The 18,264-nt window shown below is 40.7% G+C and overlaps 1 protein-coding gene across 1 annotated transcript in view; it reads left to right on the top strand.

The window, feature by feature from the left end:
• The window catches only part of STARD13 (StAR related lipid transfer domain containing 13), a 244,671-nt gene that overhangs the window by 12,066 nt on the left and 214,341 nt on the right, over positions 1-18,264 (top strand). Inside the window, exon 2 of the mRNA XM_054271414.1 lies at positions 16,394-16,540. Coding sequence (XP_054127389.1) covers positions 16,394-16,540 — 147 coding nt within the window. The remainder of the gene's footprint in view (positions 1-16,393; positions 16,541-18,264) is intronic.

Raw genomic sequence — 18,264 nt, 5'->3', positions numbered from 1 at the left:
TGTCTAGACCAATTCCCTTTGGAATTGTTTTGGGGTTTTGGGTTTTGGTTTGTTGTTTGGGTTTTTGGGGTTTTTTATGGGTGGCAGTATCACATTGGGACTATGTGAGCAGGATTAGATAGCAATTGGGAGAACATGTAAATTTTTCAAGTTCCTCAAGTATTGCATTAAGACAGTGTGCTAAAACACAAACTATGATCTTTCCAGCTTTTATCCTGGCATGCTTGGATATACCCCAAGTGCACATAAATCTTTCCTCTCAAGGATATCTAGAGATCTTTCTAAACCTGCAAATATTGCAATTCTACATTATACTGCATTTTGCTAGCAAGATTTTACTTATTATTGCTACTGTTAAATATCCTGCACTTCAAAATACACTCGCTTGAAGTATGTAACTAGAGAAACTAGCTGAAGTCCTTGAATAAGCCTAGGAATTGTTGCAGTTATTTGCAGAGTTATACCAATAGGTCTCTTTATGTGGATTTTTGTGGTTGATGGGGTTTTTCTAAAATATGCCATATCACAGGGAACTGAAATGTTTGTGAATAGAATTATCACTGCTGGTAATCATCCCATAGCAGGGGGATTTTTTGGTCTTTCTTGTAATTCTCCTAGTAATTCCAAAGAGCAATATTTTCCTGCTCTTTTTAATAACTATTACTTTTATAAATAAGTATACTTATATAATCTATATATAAGTTTAATAACTATTACTTTTATAAATAAGTATAAAAGTAATACTGAATACCTTAACAAGGATAAACAGAATTTTTGAATGTTTTCAGTTAAGGTACTTAACAAAGAGCCAGGCAAATAAAAATAAAACTGAAGTGCTCCAAAATACAAGTTATGCTAGAACTGGAAGTCAGTAACAGTCAGGCTAACTCTTGGTAAGTGAAACTCCAGGACAGGCTCATGTTTTCAGCTTCACCTGCCTCAGAACTTCTTGTGTGCATTTGTATTTTGAAGATTTTGCAGAACTTTTGTATATTTTTAAAGTAGTTGCTACAGATCATTGTTGTCCCTCAACCCTTCTCATTCCAGGAGATGATGTTTGAAGCAAGGGACAGGGAACATGCCTGAACCTTAAAGTTCTGGTAACAGTAGTTTTTGCTATTTAGTGACCATACTCTTACAGCAAGACAGATTTTTTTGATCTTCAGGCCTCATTTTCCTACCTATGTGTTATACAAAACCATTAACATGGTATAAGCAATAAGTTTACAAGCTCTGGGAACACATAAACTATTCTTTTCCTTCAGGAACAATGCCTAAGGCTGCTTTATCAAAGCATCTTTTCTTCAAAAATTGAGATCAAACTGATTTGTTTAACAGAAAGTTGTTTAGGTTTTTTAAGTGAGCTATCTTCTTCCCAAGTTAAAAAGGACATGCTAAAATATATAGTCACTATTTTGTTTCTGTTTGTGACTAGAAGAGTCTTCATAAAGTAAGATGTCCAGGGGCAGCAAAATATTATGCAGTCAGTATTATACATATATGCACTTACCATATGCAGTCAGTATTATGTGGTAATAATAATACAACATTTACTTCACAACATTTACTTTTTTATTTTTTAATTCTAGCAAGACAGGGCTTCAGCTGTTTACAGATATCATTAATAAGTACAAATACCATAAACAGTTAAAGTTCTGGAAGTTGTTTTGATCACTCACATGGTATTTATATATTTCTTCTGAAAGAAGAAATGTAGTTCAAATTCTGAACACTTTAGGTACATAACGAGCATTAATAATTAACAATATAAAACTACACACTACATTAATAAGGGATGACTGTTCTTGTGCATAATGTGATTATCTTAATTCAGCTTTTAAATTCTGCCCAACTCCTTCAGCTTCTTAGTTTCTATATTTTTCATGGCTATTCTTGTCATTTAGAGAAAAAAAAAACATAAGCCACAGCAGATTATTATAGTAACACACCTGATGCTGCAGCTTTTAGCATAGGCAGGTAGCAGAAATAGATACTTCAGTTTACCAAACAAAAGATGGCAAAAAATCCCCAAGCAGAGACACAGAGAGGTGATTTGCAAGACATGTCCCAGGTACAGCCAATGCCTTGTTCAGGAAGTTATGTGTAAGGCCCTTTGCTTCTTCAGGTTAAAAGCTTTTGCCCGTTTTACTAGGCAGGGAAGAATGAAATCTGATCTCTGCAGTTTAGGTGATTAATTCTCTGACACTCAGATACTTAAATATCTATGGTTCCTGATCATCCAAGAGCTGCTGGAGCAGGCTGCAGCTCTTATCATTTTCTTCCAGAAAAACTGGGAATGTAGGAGGAAGACCAGAAGGAGTGAAAGTAGGGATGGAGCACAGCACATCTTGCCTTAACACAGAGTTAAGACATCAGCAGAATATTATCTGGATCTGGGTGTTAGGGAATGTATCCAGTTTCCACACTATAGAGAAAGTAGGCTGTCAAATGAAGCACATAAATTTCTTACACAGCTCAGGAAAAGACACTGATGTCTTTGAAGAGCTCCAGAGGGAGATCCCATCTGATTAAGTGCAGGCATTTAAGAAACTTAGGACAATGAAAAGAAAAATGTGCCTCCTTGCTCATCGTTCTTACTTCCAAAAATTTATGCAAGGAGATTTATTTGTTGCTCTGATCAGTGTCCTTATGTCACTTTGACGAGCTTCTTATAATTGAAATGCTACAGCCCACAGCCTGTTCAAAACAAGGGGAGACAAAACATTAAAACTGAGCAATGTGCATGTACTATAAATTATACCTGGAGTTAGTTTTATCTAGTCACCAAGCATAATGGTATTTCTGATTTCAGACTTACTCCCACCTCCCTTTAACTCTGGCTAACTCAAAATTTAAAAAAAATATATAATGTATTGTTTGTGTTACACTGTAGTTTTAGTTACAGAGGTATTTTGTTTCCTTCCTCATTCCCAATGACAGGGTTTTTTTCCAGAAAAATCTTTAAAAAATGCACTCATCTGCTACAATTTTGCCACAAAAAATAGTTTTCTTTTATGTTTTATATGACTGCTTTTTAATCCACTATTCCTCCCCTGCCTAACATCCAGAAAGGGACTAACTAAATCTCTGTCTTGATCCTTGGCCACAAGAGACAGGCACCTAATGAAGTTCACTGCACTCCCCGAGGGCTCTGCAAGGAGCAACCTGGCAAGGCTGACACCTAAACAGAAGCTGTTGAGAAACCCCTTTGATGCTTATGAAAGAATAAAAGAGCATGTGAGATGAATGATACAAATCCTATAAAATCAGCAAATAAGCTCTGAACAACCCTTGTAATGTATTTTTCTTCAATTTCTTGATCAGGGACTAATTGCTCTTCATGAGGGAAAAAAAAGTAATTTATAAAATCAAGTGTCTCAGGATAGGAAGTGAAAATTTATTGTCCTTCTGTTTCTACAGAATTCACCTAATCACCCTATGATGATTATCTCACAAAAGTAATTAATTGTTCCAGAATATTTTTCACATTTAAGATTACCACCCTGACATTCTGCAGAATTAATGCCTCCTGCCTCACCCCTTCCAGGACCTCCTGTTGCCCAAACTGTTCCACACTTCTCACTGCTTTCCATCATACTCCAGTCCTTTCCTGTTCTTATATTATTTCCAGTTTCTACTGCCCACTACTTTCCCAACACTGCCAATGTCTTCTCTACTTCCTTTCCCCCAGAATGTCTCTGGCATCTCCCTCCACCACTCCAGCAAGGGACAATCAATATGTGCTTTACCTAGTGGTAACTTCCCACTGCCTGGCAAATTAGCACACAAAAATAAGTTAATCAGCAGCTATTAAAAAATTATACTGTCTGTTATCTCATCCTTAGTTTTATAGTGGGCCATCATTTTTGTCTCTTGTACAGTCAAAATTTTAATTCAACTTGGTTGTCCCTGATATTTCTTCCCATCTTCCAAACTGGCTTGAAGGTATCTGAAATGTTCAAAAGTTGTGGGAGAAATGTCACAGCAGCTTAGCAACGCAAAGACAGAACAGTATTACTTTGTTCTCTTAAAATACCAAGGGGAAAAGAAAAAAAAATAAATTTAAGTGCAATGCTCTTATGGTAGCAACTGTAGCCTTGAACACAAAAGCAGGAACTTCTCACCAGTGTATGCAATTGCAAAAATATTTTTGACAATATCTCTGCTGAGGGACATTCCACCAGATTACCCCTCTGGGCAATCTGTTCCAGTCCTTGGTGACCCATACAGAAAAAAAGTCCCTCATATTCAGGTGGAACTTCCTGCAGATCAGTTTCTGCCCCTTCCCTCTTGTCCTATTGCTGGGCATCATGGAGCACAGCCTGGTCCATCCTCTGACCCTCCCTTGAGAAACTCATAGATATTGATGAAGTGCCTCTCAGTTGTCTCTTCTCGAGGCTGAACATGGCCAGTTCCCTCAGCCTTTCCTTGCAAGAGAGATGTTCCTCCACTCCCTTGATACACTTTGCAATTTTCCCTTGAATAGAGATGCTCCAGTTCCCCGCAACCCCCCGCTAGATCCGCTCCGGGAGCTCTGTGTCTCTCCTGCACTGAGGAGCCCAGAAATGAAAGATCTGCTTCCGATTACTTTTTAGCCTTGTGTACCTCTGCTTAGCTGTGCAGCCAAGGCATCCGCAGCAACCTCCGCACGCCCAGCCAAGGCATGGGGCAGATCTTTTCAGATGAAGCGCTCTGACATACGCAGAACCTGAGGCAGGGCGCTATGGAAAAGTCACTTCTCGGAGGGGCAAAGCCACACCCGGCTGGGACACTCTCCACACCATGGGGCAGGATCTCGGAGCAAGGCGGAGGCAGGGCCAGCTCGGCGGCCCCTCCGGCCCGGGCACCCTGGTGGCCCCTCGTCCCCTGAAGGCAACAGGGACGGGCCGAGCGCTCCCACGGGCAAGCGGGCGGCGGCTGCGGGGCTCAGCCTCGCCCCCTGCAGGTGCCGCTTCCTTCTGGCAGCGGCTTTTCTCCTTACAGAGCCCCTGCGGGCGAGGCCTCCCGGTGCGGGGCCTCCCGGTGCGGAGCCGACGAGCGAGGCACAGCGGGTCCCGCAGCACGGCCCCGGCAGCTCCTGCCGCCCCTGCCCGGCGGGGCGCGCTCCCCTCCCTGCCCGCTAGGGCGCGCCCTCGGCCCGCGCGGCCCGCCAGGTGGCGCTGCCGCCCCGCGAGCCGCCGGCGGCCGCCGCCCCCGCCCTCGCGCCCCGGCCCCGCCCCTCCCGGTGACGTCACAGCGGCGCGAGCGGAAAGGGAAAGAGGAGAGGCGCTGCGCGCGCACCTCAGGGCGCTGGCCCGGGCACGAGCCCCGCCCCTCCCATCCCATCCCATCCCATCCCATCCCATCCCATCCCATCCCATCCCATCCCCCGCGCGAGAGCCCCTGGAGAGGGCGGGGCCGGGCCGGGCCGGGGACCGTTGGGCGCGCGTGGGCGCCGCCATTGTTGGCAGGGACTGCGGGAAGGGCGGGAAAGCCGGGGCCGCCCCTCAGCGCCCACACCGCCTCCTGCCCCTCCGCCCGCCGGCCCCGATCCCCCGCGCTGTCCCGGGCCGCCCGCGCCGCCCGCCTCCGGGGCCGCGGCTGGGGCGGCTGTGCCCCAAACGCGCCCCGAGCCCTCGCGCCGCTCCCGCCTCGGCCCCGCTGGCCCCCGGACCCGGCGTGCTGTGACCTTGAGCACGAGCGTGGGGAAATGATTTGTGGGGCTGGTTTGGGGGGGCTTTCTTGTTGGTCTTCGGTTTTGGTTTTCCTCAATCAAGAGAAGGATCTGGCAAAGCAACACCTTTGTCTTGGGTTTATTTTTTTGTTTTGTTTTGTTTTTGTTTTGCCTGGTTGGTTGGTTGGTTTGTTTCGGGTTTGTTTTTCTATTTTGTGAAGTATGCTACTCAAATTATGTGGAGGGATCTGAGGAAATCTGATGGCCTGCAGGTCATAATGCTCACAAGTTCATTTTTGATGGGAGAAACCCTTTCTTTGTTCCTTCTCCTCTATATGAGTTTTGGAGGAAGGAGCCTTTGTGCAGCCATACGTGGGATGGTGCTGCTGTCTCGTGTCCCAATCCCAGGCAGGTTCCCTGCTGCTGCAAGAGCTGCTCTTGCAAAATTTGGTTTCTTTGCAAATCTTACGTGGCATTCTCAGCGTGCATGTCATAAACCAATTAAAGCACACGTCAGCTCTCATTTTGTGTGAAGATACCAAGGTGTTTGTAAGATTTGCATGTGCATGCTATTTTGGGACAACCACAGGAATTTTTGTGGAACTACATGGGTATAATAAAGTCGTGTGAGGGTTTGGACTGGAAAGGACCTTAAAGATCATTTTGCTGCAACATTGCAGCTGTGGTTACGGACATCTTACACTAGACCACATTTCTCAGAGAGCTCCGTCTGATCTGGCCTTGAACACAGCCAAGGATGGAGCATCCACAACTTCCATAGGCACCTTGTTCCAGTGTCTCACCACCCTCACAGTAATATGGGAAACTTGGATTAATCTCTTGTACAGCTTACACACGAGCTATAGCTTGTCATAATTTGTTGTTACTTAACAGACAAGTGTAAATTATTGCGAGTTTAATGTCAGATAATTCTGTGATATTTTAGCAACTATAGTAGCATTTCTTGAGTAATGTGGTCTTGGCTTTGTGCAAGTTTTTCAAATAAAGTTAGCAATATGAACTATGTAAGTTTTCTTACTTTTGTTGCTCTAGACATTTCAGCAGTTTCAGGAATGGTTGTGAATTTTTAAAATGCATTTAAACATTAAATACTTACAACAAATGCATAGATGGCATTTAAATTGATTTTGATTAATACTGAAGCCTGGTGGTTAAACCTGGATGTTTGGGTTACAAACTTCCAGTGGAGATCTGGGAATCATGCCTAATGACTTTTATGGTTCTGGGATTAATACCCTCTCTTCATTGTTAGCATGATGAAAATTGGTTCAGGATATAATTTAGAAGGTTTACATTATTTCAATTATCATCTATTCTCTTGTTCTCCCATAAATTCATGTTCCATTCATTGTCCCATCACCACCTATCCTTAGTCATAAAAATAGCATCCCTTCTGCCAAGCTTTCTCATCTTTGTCCTTAAGTACCCTTGAATTCCAGAAGGTACCTTTTGCTCTTTATTTGTTCCATTAATTTCAGATTTCAGTTTACAAATGGCTTGCTAACACACATGAATGTATCTTCTGATTAGTGCATTGTAAGAACTTGGGCAGGGAGCAGTGTCAGATTTAACAGAACTCCATGACTCATTGTGAATTTTAGAGCATCCTTTTAATCCTTGGTGGGTTTGAGGGTTTTGTGTGGTAGCTTGTCATAAATATGATGATAGTATTGTTTTGATTTTACTGGTTTTGTATCATCAATAGTGCTTTTATGAGTTATGTTTTTGTGTGTAATATAGGTATCAAAGAAGCAGCTTACTTTGAAAACAGTTGAAGTTTCAAAGTAGTTGGAGACAATCCCTAGTACCGGTTTTCTTGGAAATTCTTTCACTGTAGGTACGAATTTTTAAAATTTCAGTAACTGAAAACAAGAATGTTGGTATTTTAAGATAAGAAAGTGTTAAGGTTATAGCTACCTACATCAGTTTTTTTAAATAAAAGTATGCTGGCGTTTGGTGTCTCTTTCTTTACAATTAGAAATTTGCCAGATATTGAGATCTCTGTCTTATCTTTTACATCTTAATCTCTAGAACCTGCTCCAGAATTCCTCAAGGAAACACTGACACTGGTATTTTTAGAAGAAATGACTCAGCTTGTGTGTTGGATTGCCAGGGCAGCCCTGGTGCCAGCACAGGGATTGATTCCCAGCCCTCAGTGCCTTGGAGTGCCCACACACGGAGCACCAGCTTGTGTCCGAGTGGGTTCTGACAGCTGTGACTGATCACCCTGGGTGTCAGTCTGCAAAGGCAGCAGACAAGGCCTTGCTTAATTCAGCTGCTGTACTAAACAACATTATTGCTTTACCAATAAACACTAAACAAAACCCCAGTTAACTGTGAAACAAGTCACCTGTGTGTGCTGTTTCACAGCTGGAGCTGACAGGGCAGAGAGGAAGGCACCCAGTTGGCTCCTGTTGCTCCTGGGGGAGTAGTGCTGCCCCTCTTCCCCACGGGGACGCACCACACAGCTCCCTTCTAGGGCCAGCAGCAAAAGTAAGGCACAAATGCTTCCTCTTTGGAGGCTCCAGTGCTTTATGCTGTATATAAGCCCAGCTAAGCTTTCCCCTAGCTTTTGAAGGCTTTTTAGGCTTTTTCCCAAAGTGAAAAACCTTCCCAAAATTATTTTACCCTTCAGAAGGTTTATGGATGTGATCTCCCGAATGTTTCATGTGTCACAAAATCATTTCAAGTTAAAACACCCTATTGTTATCCCTTCTATCTGGTATTAGTGTTTTCTAGTTCATGTTACTTTTAACTACTGGTCTCCTTTTTTTCAAAGTTAATGGCCCTGGCTTTGCTCCTCACCAGGCCCATGTTCCTTAGATCATGAACAGGAAAAGTTCAACAAAAGAGTGGATGTGACACTCAGAGCCGTGATCTGATGTTGACTTGGTGATGTTTGGTCATAGGTTGGACTCGATGCACTCGGCGCCTTTTCCAACTTCATTGATTTTGTCAACCCTCAACCAGGTCACAGCAGCCTGGACTGCCTCCCGTCCCAACCCCTTTAATGAGCTCATCCCCTGTGGTGAGCACCAGGTCCAGTAGTGCTCTTCATCTGGTTCGTTTGTCCAATGCCTGCACCAGGCCCTTGGATTTCTTACAGCTAGCTGTGTTGCTTTCCTGGCAGATGCCTGGGTGGTGGAAGTCCTCTGCTAGGATGAGGTCTTGGAGTGTGATGCTTTCTGTATCTGAAGCAGGAGGCCTTGACCTTGGTTTCCCCCTGATCAGACCCCCACATGCAGATGTCCTTTGTTGGTCCTGTCTTTGAATTTTTTACCCACAGGCTGTCAACCTTTTTGTGGCTGTTTTTCAGAGGCAGCTCTTCACAATCTATCCCTTCCCTAACACAGAGCACAAAACCCCTGCCCCTACATGACTCTTTTAAAAACCTTGTAGTCCTTGACTACAGTTCTGCCCCAGCCTCTTTTCCTAATATGTTGTAGATTTCTAATTGTACCATGGTTTCCAACTCCACTTGCTTGTTTCCCATGCCATGTGCATAGGCATAGAGGCATTTCAACTGGCCTGTGGGCTGCCCCACCTTTTGGAAGGAGCCCTCCCTAATTCCTCTGGGGTGATTTACAAGTGTTTCCCTCTTGTTTTCTAGAGCGTCAGTATTTTCTCGTTCTTCTCTGTTACTCAGAAGTGCATCCCTTCCCCTTAAAGCATATGAAATGTATCAGGCCAAAGGTGAAACTGAGCCCAGCTTTTACACATCCTGGACAGCTCTAACCACCATGTTTTTTATAGAGAAAACTCTGTTTTAGGAAAACTGGTTGAAGTCCTACCCAATTTCAAAAGGTGCAACTAACCACGCTGGGGAGAAGGATCTGTAAGTTAATTATTCTGGCCTGTAACTTTGTCTGGATTTAGTGGCATGAGATCCCTCAGTCTCATGGAACCCAGTCTGAAACCTAGAATTTATTAGTCAGGAAGCACTGCAGGGAGATACCTGCTGTGAACAGATACAAGCTGATTACATTTTCCAAGGGAGTCATGGTAAGAGAGAATTTTGCAATTAGTATTTTTTGTGAAGAAATGTGTCTCAGTACCTATATGGGTAAAGTATTTTGTCATTCATTGTCACTAATTGTGATGTGCAGATAAAACTGCTGTTGCAGATGGTGCCAAACCAAATAAATATGGACAGTGTCAGGAATTTGACTACTGCTTGGAACAGGTGTCTGGGATAGTAAAGTGTAGTTCACTTCCTCCACCTCACAAGGTGGAGGAAATGGTAGAATAGATAGATGATGAGCTGGCATCTGTTGTGAAGCAGCTGAAGATGGGATAACCCAAGAGGATAATTCATGTGCTGAAATAGGAGCAGATGTCAATTAAGACAGACTGTCTGGCCATTTGGGTGCCAGTTCTGTAGCATGTGTCATCAGTACAGGCTTGACTAACAGCCTGTTCGTGAAATTTGGTGATGCTTGACATCATAATTTCAAGCAGAATAGAAGGTGAAGTTGCTGTAGGCTTTGAGAATCTGGAAAATTTAATCATTGGAGCAAAATGTTAAAACCAATTAGGTGCCATTTAAAGGTTGTTTTGTTTTGTTTTTTGGGGTTTTTTTTGTTTTCTTCTTTTTTTTTAATGAGAAGTTCAATATAAAACTAGTTGCTTTTGCTAGAAACAAAATGAAGCTGCAATAGAATTTTCATATTAGACTATCCAGGTTACTGCACTTTAAAACTTCTGCAGCAGTGTGGAATTGTTTTCCAAAACATTTTGCCCCAAATCTCGTCTTCAACTAAATTCCTTTCTTCTCCCTTTCCAATTTTGCCCTTGTCTGGGGGAAACACCATGTTGATACAGTTTGTGGCCTGCAGTCGTAGGAATTAGCATGGGTTTCTTCACCTGGGAAATTTTCCATAAACTTACTATTTGGAAGACTTCATTGGTACGAGGGGTTCTCTCCTGTCCTGCCTAGCTTAGAGCAATACTCCTTAAAAACTGATGCAAGAACCCTTAAAAGAGAGACAGGACTTCAAAATTTTGTTTTCTTTCCCATGATGGACACTATCACAGTGCAAGATCAATGTGATGAATGCAAATTAAAGGTCAAATTTGCCAATTTAGTGTCTGAAAGATTAAAAGCAGTTATTAAAAATAATTTAGTCTTTTTCTGAGCCACTTGGACTTTGAAAAGTCAAGTAGTCAAATATATGTAATGAAGTCAGGATTATGTTACATTATTTTCTCATGGCTTCTTTGGGTTCCTTTTTCTCCCATGTTGTGCACCTATTAGTAGTTTAAAAAATCCAAGCATATATCCTTATTGTACTATATTTGAAGTTAGTATTTCCACAGTATTTTTTATATTTTACTGTATTCATTATGCAAAGACATAGTGTGTGCTTAAATACAGACACATAAAGTCACAGAAATGTGCAGCTGAGCTTAGTGAAAGAAAATTAAGGCAGGTGTGTGGAGCCACTTTAAGGGAAAATGCAGAAAAGCCAGAAGCAAACTTGAATGTGTTTAAAATTCAGCTTACTTTGCTCTAGAGCATCAAAAAACACAGAACTTTTCATCATTCATAGGTATGGCTTGTGTGACTTCTGAAAACTTGTCTGAAGAAAACAGTAGCTTGAGGCAGCAGCCTTCAGGAAGGAAAGCAGCAGAAAGAAAGTGGCTGGACCGGAATGAAAATCAAAGCTCCATACAGAGATGTGTTTAAGAAGTGTAATAAGTTTAAGGGAAAATGATTTGTCTTGGAAATGGTGTTTCCATTAAAACAGATTGACACATATCTTCATGTTAGTATTTCTGTAGCTTTTTTCTGCAAAACTGCTAAGGTCTTATAGCCCATCTTAGGTGAGTGGTTTGGGGATCAGAGCTTTCATTTTCCCAGAAACCTTTGAGCATGGCCTCGCCTGCTGACTTGAGAGATGGAAGAGACTTCCTTGATAGTCTCAGATTTATAGCCATACAGTTCTTAGAAGTGAAAAGGTTGCTAACTGCTGAGTTTGCTCACCTGCTTTCCAGGATGAAGGTGCCACAAGTTAGTTGTCCATCCAACAGCTCTGTAAATACTTAAGCAACACTGTAGTGGGATATTAAGGAAAATTCCATTTGAAGTATTTTATCTTCAATATAGAAGGCATGTATAAATCTATTTTTTGAATGAAAGAGTTCTTTGTATTCTAAATAATTATTTTTTGAAGGATTTTACATTGGGAATCAATCTGGCTTCCTCCCCCATTCTCTGTAGGCAAAGCCATCAACGCTGAGAGACCTTCTTTTACACAGAGATTTTTTAAGAACAGAGGAGCCCCATCTGTGCAGCAAGAGCAGAATATGATATTTAGTCCCTGAAATTGTCCCAAAAAATCATTATTTACAGATCTAGGCTGTACATCAGAGAGAATTTTTATCTGAGCAGATTTGATAGGGAGGAGGGTTAAATAGCATTGGTAGATTTTACTCTGTGGTTACTGATTTACTACCCAAAGTTGTACAATACATTAATTACCAGAACAATTGGACCTATTGAAGTTCTACAGTGAAAGGCACAAATTATCAGATAAATTTAGAGTTGTGTAATTTTCTCATAACCCTTCACTTGGAAAGCCTTTCTGCTTCCAGCATAGGATGAGGTCTGGCAGCAGGGTTAACCCTGACCCCTGAGTGTTCTATATGGAGTTGTTCATTTCTGCCACATTCTTTCAGTTTAAATTTAGATTTGCTGGCAGCGATTATGCCTCTTGCAATAAGCCTCGTGACCAAACATTGAAACAAATATGCCTTTTATCACAGATGTTTTTGCCGAATAAGATTTGTGAAGAACACTTGAAAGCTGAAAAACAATGTGCAGAAGCCTTTGGTCCAAAAGGCACTAACCTTTGAATGTCTGGAACGTATTTTCTTTTCAGTGTTAGAAAAGAGCAAGTAAGTGTTTAGGTGATTGGGGACAATCTTGCACCTTATTTTACCTCTGATTTGTTGCTGGTAGTAATGAAATTTCAGCTATGCAAATGAATACAGAGTCAGGATACATATGAATGTGTACATGTAACAAAGTCATTAAGCTGTTCTAAAATAGACTGTCGTTGTTGTAGGATAGAACTGAGTTCTGTGTTTTGCTGATTGCTAAATATGTCTTAGTAAATCTCATTTGTTGGGATAATTCTTCTGTACAATAGCCATCTTAAGCATAATAGCTGCATCTGTTACTGATTTTAGGAAGTTTGTACCACTTAATTTTCTGTTTTCCATGGAGGATGATTCTTGTTTTATGATTACGATTTTTTTTAATCTAGCGTGAGTATGTGGGACTTGAGAAATCTATATGGCAAAGAAGTTCACTTTCAAGGCCAATAAGTTGTTCTTGGCCTAGGGTGTGCCATGGTCTTCATAGACAGTGTTGCTCCACCTTGAAACACTTGTTTGACAAGGGATTCTCTGGTCTTTCTGTATCTATCTGCTCATCTGTCTAGGACAGGACATGAGGAAATGGTCTCAAATTTGCACCATGGGAGGTTTAGACTGGATATTAGGATTTTTTTTTTTTTTCACTAAAAGGGCTTCAAGCACTGGAACGGGCTGTCCAGGGAAGTGGTGGAGTCACCACCCCTGGAGATATTTAAAAGATGTGTAGCTGCAGCACTGAGGGACGTGGTTTAGTGGTAGACTTGGCAATGCTGGGTTAACAGTTGGATTTGATGATCCTAGAGGTCTTTTCCAAACTAAATGATTCTGTGTTTGAAGGTAGCATGTAAAAAGTGTTTTACTTTGGTCTCCATGCTTTCAAGGTTCTTCAAAAGGTAACAGCATTTCCTATGCATTGCTGAATGGCTATGGCTCCAACAAAAAAAGACCTTGGGAATATATGGAAAGGAGTGTTCTCCCTGTAACCTTTTAGGGAAAAAACCCCAATGAATAAAGCAGGCCATGATTCTCTAGATAATTTAAAGTGGGATTTTTTTCCTTCTGAAGGGCAAGACACAAAAGCTTCCAAAGGCGCCCTGACCCTGCTGCCTGTGCAGTTGCTATGGGCAGGAAACACTGGTACTCCGATCTTTGGAGCACTTTGATAGTGTCCAACCCAGTTACTGGGGCTGAACACTGTGGAGCTGTGTTCCTCATGAATGGATTAGGCAAAATTTATTCACCAGTTAGAAGTCCTACTGTGCAGGCTGTATATTTTTGAATGTAAGTAGCATCATGTTTTTTCTGTTTAGCAGGAATTTCAGGCAACCTTTGAAATACGTAGCCAATCAGCATTTGTTCCAAATGGTGCTTTTGTGCCAAATTTCCAATTAGTGAATGGCATTTGTTAACTAGGCCCTTTTGGCTTTATCTTCAAGGATAATGAAACCCCATCTTTTTCCTCATCCCCTTAATAGACACAATATAGAGTCTTACTGGACTGAAAAAAAAGAACTGAATGGAGAATGCTAGGAGATTTATAGTTTGGTGAGACTCTTTAGGACTTGTATTTTTTTAGCAATGACTGTGGTTTGAATTCTGTAGCATTAAAACAAGAAATTTATAAAAATAAGGGGATTTGGCTCATACGGTTGTTTGAGAGAACATCAGTGAATATTGCAGGTATTGTTCCAGTAGGTAAATATTTGTCGAGATAGAGGCAAAATGTGCTTCCCTGTGCATGGAGCTTTACTTTTTATTGTAATGTGCTATCATGTGTGCTGTTGCATACATTTGGAGTGTCATAGAAATTTTTTGAATTTTTATCTTTGTATTTTCTATGGAAAATACTAAATTAGAGACACCTCTCCAACACCCCTCAAAATACTCTTTTCTGTCATGGAACACAAAGTGGTCTGTTTCAACATGTGGAAATTGCTCTTGCATCCTATTAAACTCAGAAATCCAAACTTCTAATGTAACCTTCAGTACTTGTCACCTGGCAAGAATGATTTTTGCATAGCTCACAGAAATCAAACACGGTTTATTTATTTCCCTGTGTGATTGTTGCTTCAGAATTGTTTACTATTGTTAAGTAAGAAAACATATTCTTACAGCTCCTTTTTCATAAATTGCATTTTAACTCTGTTGAGAAATAGAACATTCATTTTAGATTTTTGCAGAATTTATACCTTATTGTTTGTGGAATTTGCATGGGTTTTCATGTTTTGTCCTTGTTGGATCTTTTTTTGAGTGTTTTTTAGTGTTGGGAAGACCAGCATGTGAGGAAGCAAAACCACAGGAAAACATTTGCTTTGTTTATAAATTAGTTTTGTGGACATAAATCAATATGCACATTTCCTATGTGAGGTCATCTCACTCAGAATGGATTCAATATGTGAAGTGTCTTTTGATGCTCATTTTCTGTGGAACATCCTGTAGTTTACTTGGAAATAGTTGGAAAGACAATGGGAAGCAAGCAAAGTATCTCTTTAAATAATTTTAATAGCTTTAGAGTTGAAGTGCAGCTTAGTAGTTATAACAGCATTTCAGGCAAAATACTCAGAGGTTGTAAAAACTGGTGAAATTCCAAAGAAAGATTTGGAAAAGTGAAAATTGAGATATTTATTTTTCTGTGCTTTGAAACAATCTCTAAAAAGATCATATTAGCCCCTCTGAAGGGAACATGTGTTTGTTGCTAATATGAGACTCAGTGTCTGATGATTTGGGACCTTAGTTACTGGGGAGAAAATGAGTAATTCTGTTAGTAATAGTATATGTCAGTGTGATCGAGGAGTGAATCTCCTGGATTCTATTTGTAAAGGGGGTTTTTTCTACAATAGTGAGCCAATTAGTTATCTTTCTGTTCCACTTGTGAAATGCTGTAAGGAAACAAAGCACCATAAAGATTTATCAGGTACGAGTAATAACAGTACTCATCTATCTCCCCTGGGTTTTGAGGAGTGTTGTTATGATGCTCTTAGGATTATGGCAGGATGAAAATGCTTTATTACAGTTTTTCTGATGATGCTCACTATGGAATTGTCTTCTGTGCAAAGATATGTATTGTTTGTGAAAGGAAGGAAGATGAAGGAACTGAAGTAGCTTCAGGACAGTCGTCTGGGGAGCAGTAGCTGCCTGTGTTGACAGGGAGGTCAGTGTGACTGGTTTTCTAGGGGATGACTAGAAGTGGTGTGAATAAAGAAAACAAGGCATAATGCATCAGCATACATAGGGACCACCATGGAGAGGTGCTTTAGGAGAGTACTGGAAAGGATTTTGAGGAAATTAAGGAATAAGAAAAGCATCTTTGTCAATTACATTACAATGGATTAAAATTTTAGTTATACAGTAAAGCTCTTCAAGTAAAAAGGAAAAATGCATCCTAGTGACAAAGTGACCAATAAAGTATTCCCACCATATGGGCAGAGGATTTGACAATTCTAGAATTCTAGTAAGGAATATAATACAGTGCACATGATGGCCTTTGATATTCTGGTTCCTGTTGGCAACAAGCAATCAGTGGAGAGATGCTGGAATAGAAGTGGCTTAACAAGAGGCATTAAAGTGACTTTAGTTTTAGTCCTGATTCTGCTTAGCTTGAAATAGCAGTGGATCACCCAAGATGAAGTGATAGAAAGCTATTCAGATATACAGAAGTCATTTGAGTATGTAGTACAGCTATGAATATGTGTCATCAGGATTGGAGTGATAATTGAAGCTTTCTAAATGGAAGAATGTTGCTCAAGGACAGAGAAAGAGGGCTGGAAGAAAAAATAAGCATCTTCAAGATAGAAGCAGCTTGAATATTTTAAGACTTCATGTATGTTTGATTTCTTCTAGACCCAACCAGAGAAAGAATCTGAATGGCCAGACTCTATGTCATGGCTTATGAAGAAACTGGAACAGTTGAACTTAGATATTGAAGAAGCTCTGAGTGCTGGCTCTTCTCCCTCCAGTACTCCTTCTTCTGAAAGGCACAAGCAACTGGTAAGAATGTGTGTGTGATATGATACGTTCTCTAACATTTAGCTACAGCATTCCTCCAGCTATAGTTTTTAGATCCAGTTGTGTTTCAGAATAGGCCAAGGAGCTCAGGTGTTAGGGTAAAGTTGTAAGTTTTCATTAAAATGAAATTTCTGACATTGGATAACTAATGGTCAAATAACCAGAACTGTGATAGGGTGAAACTTGTAAATTTTCTGTGAGGATAGCTTAAAATCATTATACACTTTTGGGGTTTTTTAGGGATATTTGCTTGCATGTTTTTCAGATTGTTAATTTAAGTGCTAGCCTATTAATATTTGTTATATTTATTTAAAGATATAACAGCAAGAGAGACACTGTTCATTAAGAGTTGAACTAGTGTCCCGGTCACCCCAGAACAACTAGATTTTTTTTCTTTCTCTCTTTCTTTTATTTGAATAGTTGATTTAGAGGTGCAATCCTCTAGTTAAGAATATTTTGTGATGACAGGTGTCATCAGTTGATGACAGTTTCTCAAGCTTTTATTTTGAGGACAAATAGGATTAAAGGAGCAATGATATAATTTTATTAATTTTTGAATAAGCAAATTTTTTTATATAAGCAATTAATGGAGAATGACCAGCATGAGAAATATAAGTGTTCTCTGCTTCAGGCTATGATTAAACTCAGTTCTTAACATAGAATTGTGAGGATTTTCAGCTCTGAATGTTGGCATGAAGTTCATGGAAGGTGATCTTTTGTGAATGTTTTTGCTGTCACTGCTGCTTCATTTTGTAAAAGTAAATTCTTGAAGTAAGCATCTTTGTGGATCATCACAATGTAAATGTTCGTGTCTCTCTAGGTGGGATGTTCAGACTCTTGCACTTTGTGTTTCTAAGTTCTACAGAGAGAGTGTTAGTAACAGAGTGGCCATGGCCATCTCTCATTTCTTTCTTGCCGTACATGTCAGCCAGTTAGAACCAGCTCTGTCCAGCTGAATTAATTTCATAATTAATTTTCCCATTAAGGGACAGTGTTCTGTCTTCTTGCAGGAGAATGCTCCATATCTTCTGTCAAAATACAGTGGCAGCGTAGTCTGCTTTTCTGTCTGAAAGTGAAATCCCAGCCATCAGAGTTTAAACACTTCTCATTGTGAGACAGTCTGGTAACCAGTGATCCAAACACCCATTATTTTATGGCTGTGCCTATTCTACTAAGGTAAAAGCTGTGGTTTGGTTAGGCATCATTCTTTTTTCATGTTGGCCTGAGGATCATAGGATACGACTTCAAATCCTTTGCTGAAGCACTCACCGAAGGGCATATTGCATGTAAACAGCAGAAAAATCTAAATAGGTGACTTTTTCAAATGAACTTTGATACATAAGAACAGCATCATCAGAAATGGTTGCATAGAGAATGACATCACCAGCACCCCAGATGCTTGCACTTCTCTTCCTGAGGCCTCATCACAGCCTTTTTCCTGGGACAAATGCTCCCACCAAAAGCCCCTGCTAGGGTGTTAGGATGTTCCTAACACCAGCACCAAAATTACTGTTTTGCTTAGCATGATATTTGAGGAATTGCAGTCCTCTTTATCAACCACCTCTTCTCACTCTAAATAGAAGAGATCTCTTCATTTTAGTTGTCTGTGGACAGGCAAATATGTGAGTCAGACACATTTTTTTGTAGCCTTATGTGACAAACTGGAAATTACCTTTAAACCTCCAAGAGCCAATTTCAATACAGAA

Source organism: Melozone crissalis, unplaced genomic scaffold, assembly GCF_028551555.1.
Source record: "Melozone crissalis strain CALT ecotype California unplaced genomic scaffold, PUWL_Pcris_2 ptg000013l_1, whole genome shotgun sequence".
Classification (NCBI taxonomy): domain Eukaryota; kingdom Metazoa; phylum Chordata; class Aves; order Passeriformes; family Passerellidae; genus Melozone; species Melozone crissalis.
The sequence above is the reverse complement of the archived record's forward strand: the minus strand, read 5'-3'. Positions and strand labels throughout refer to the sequence as shown.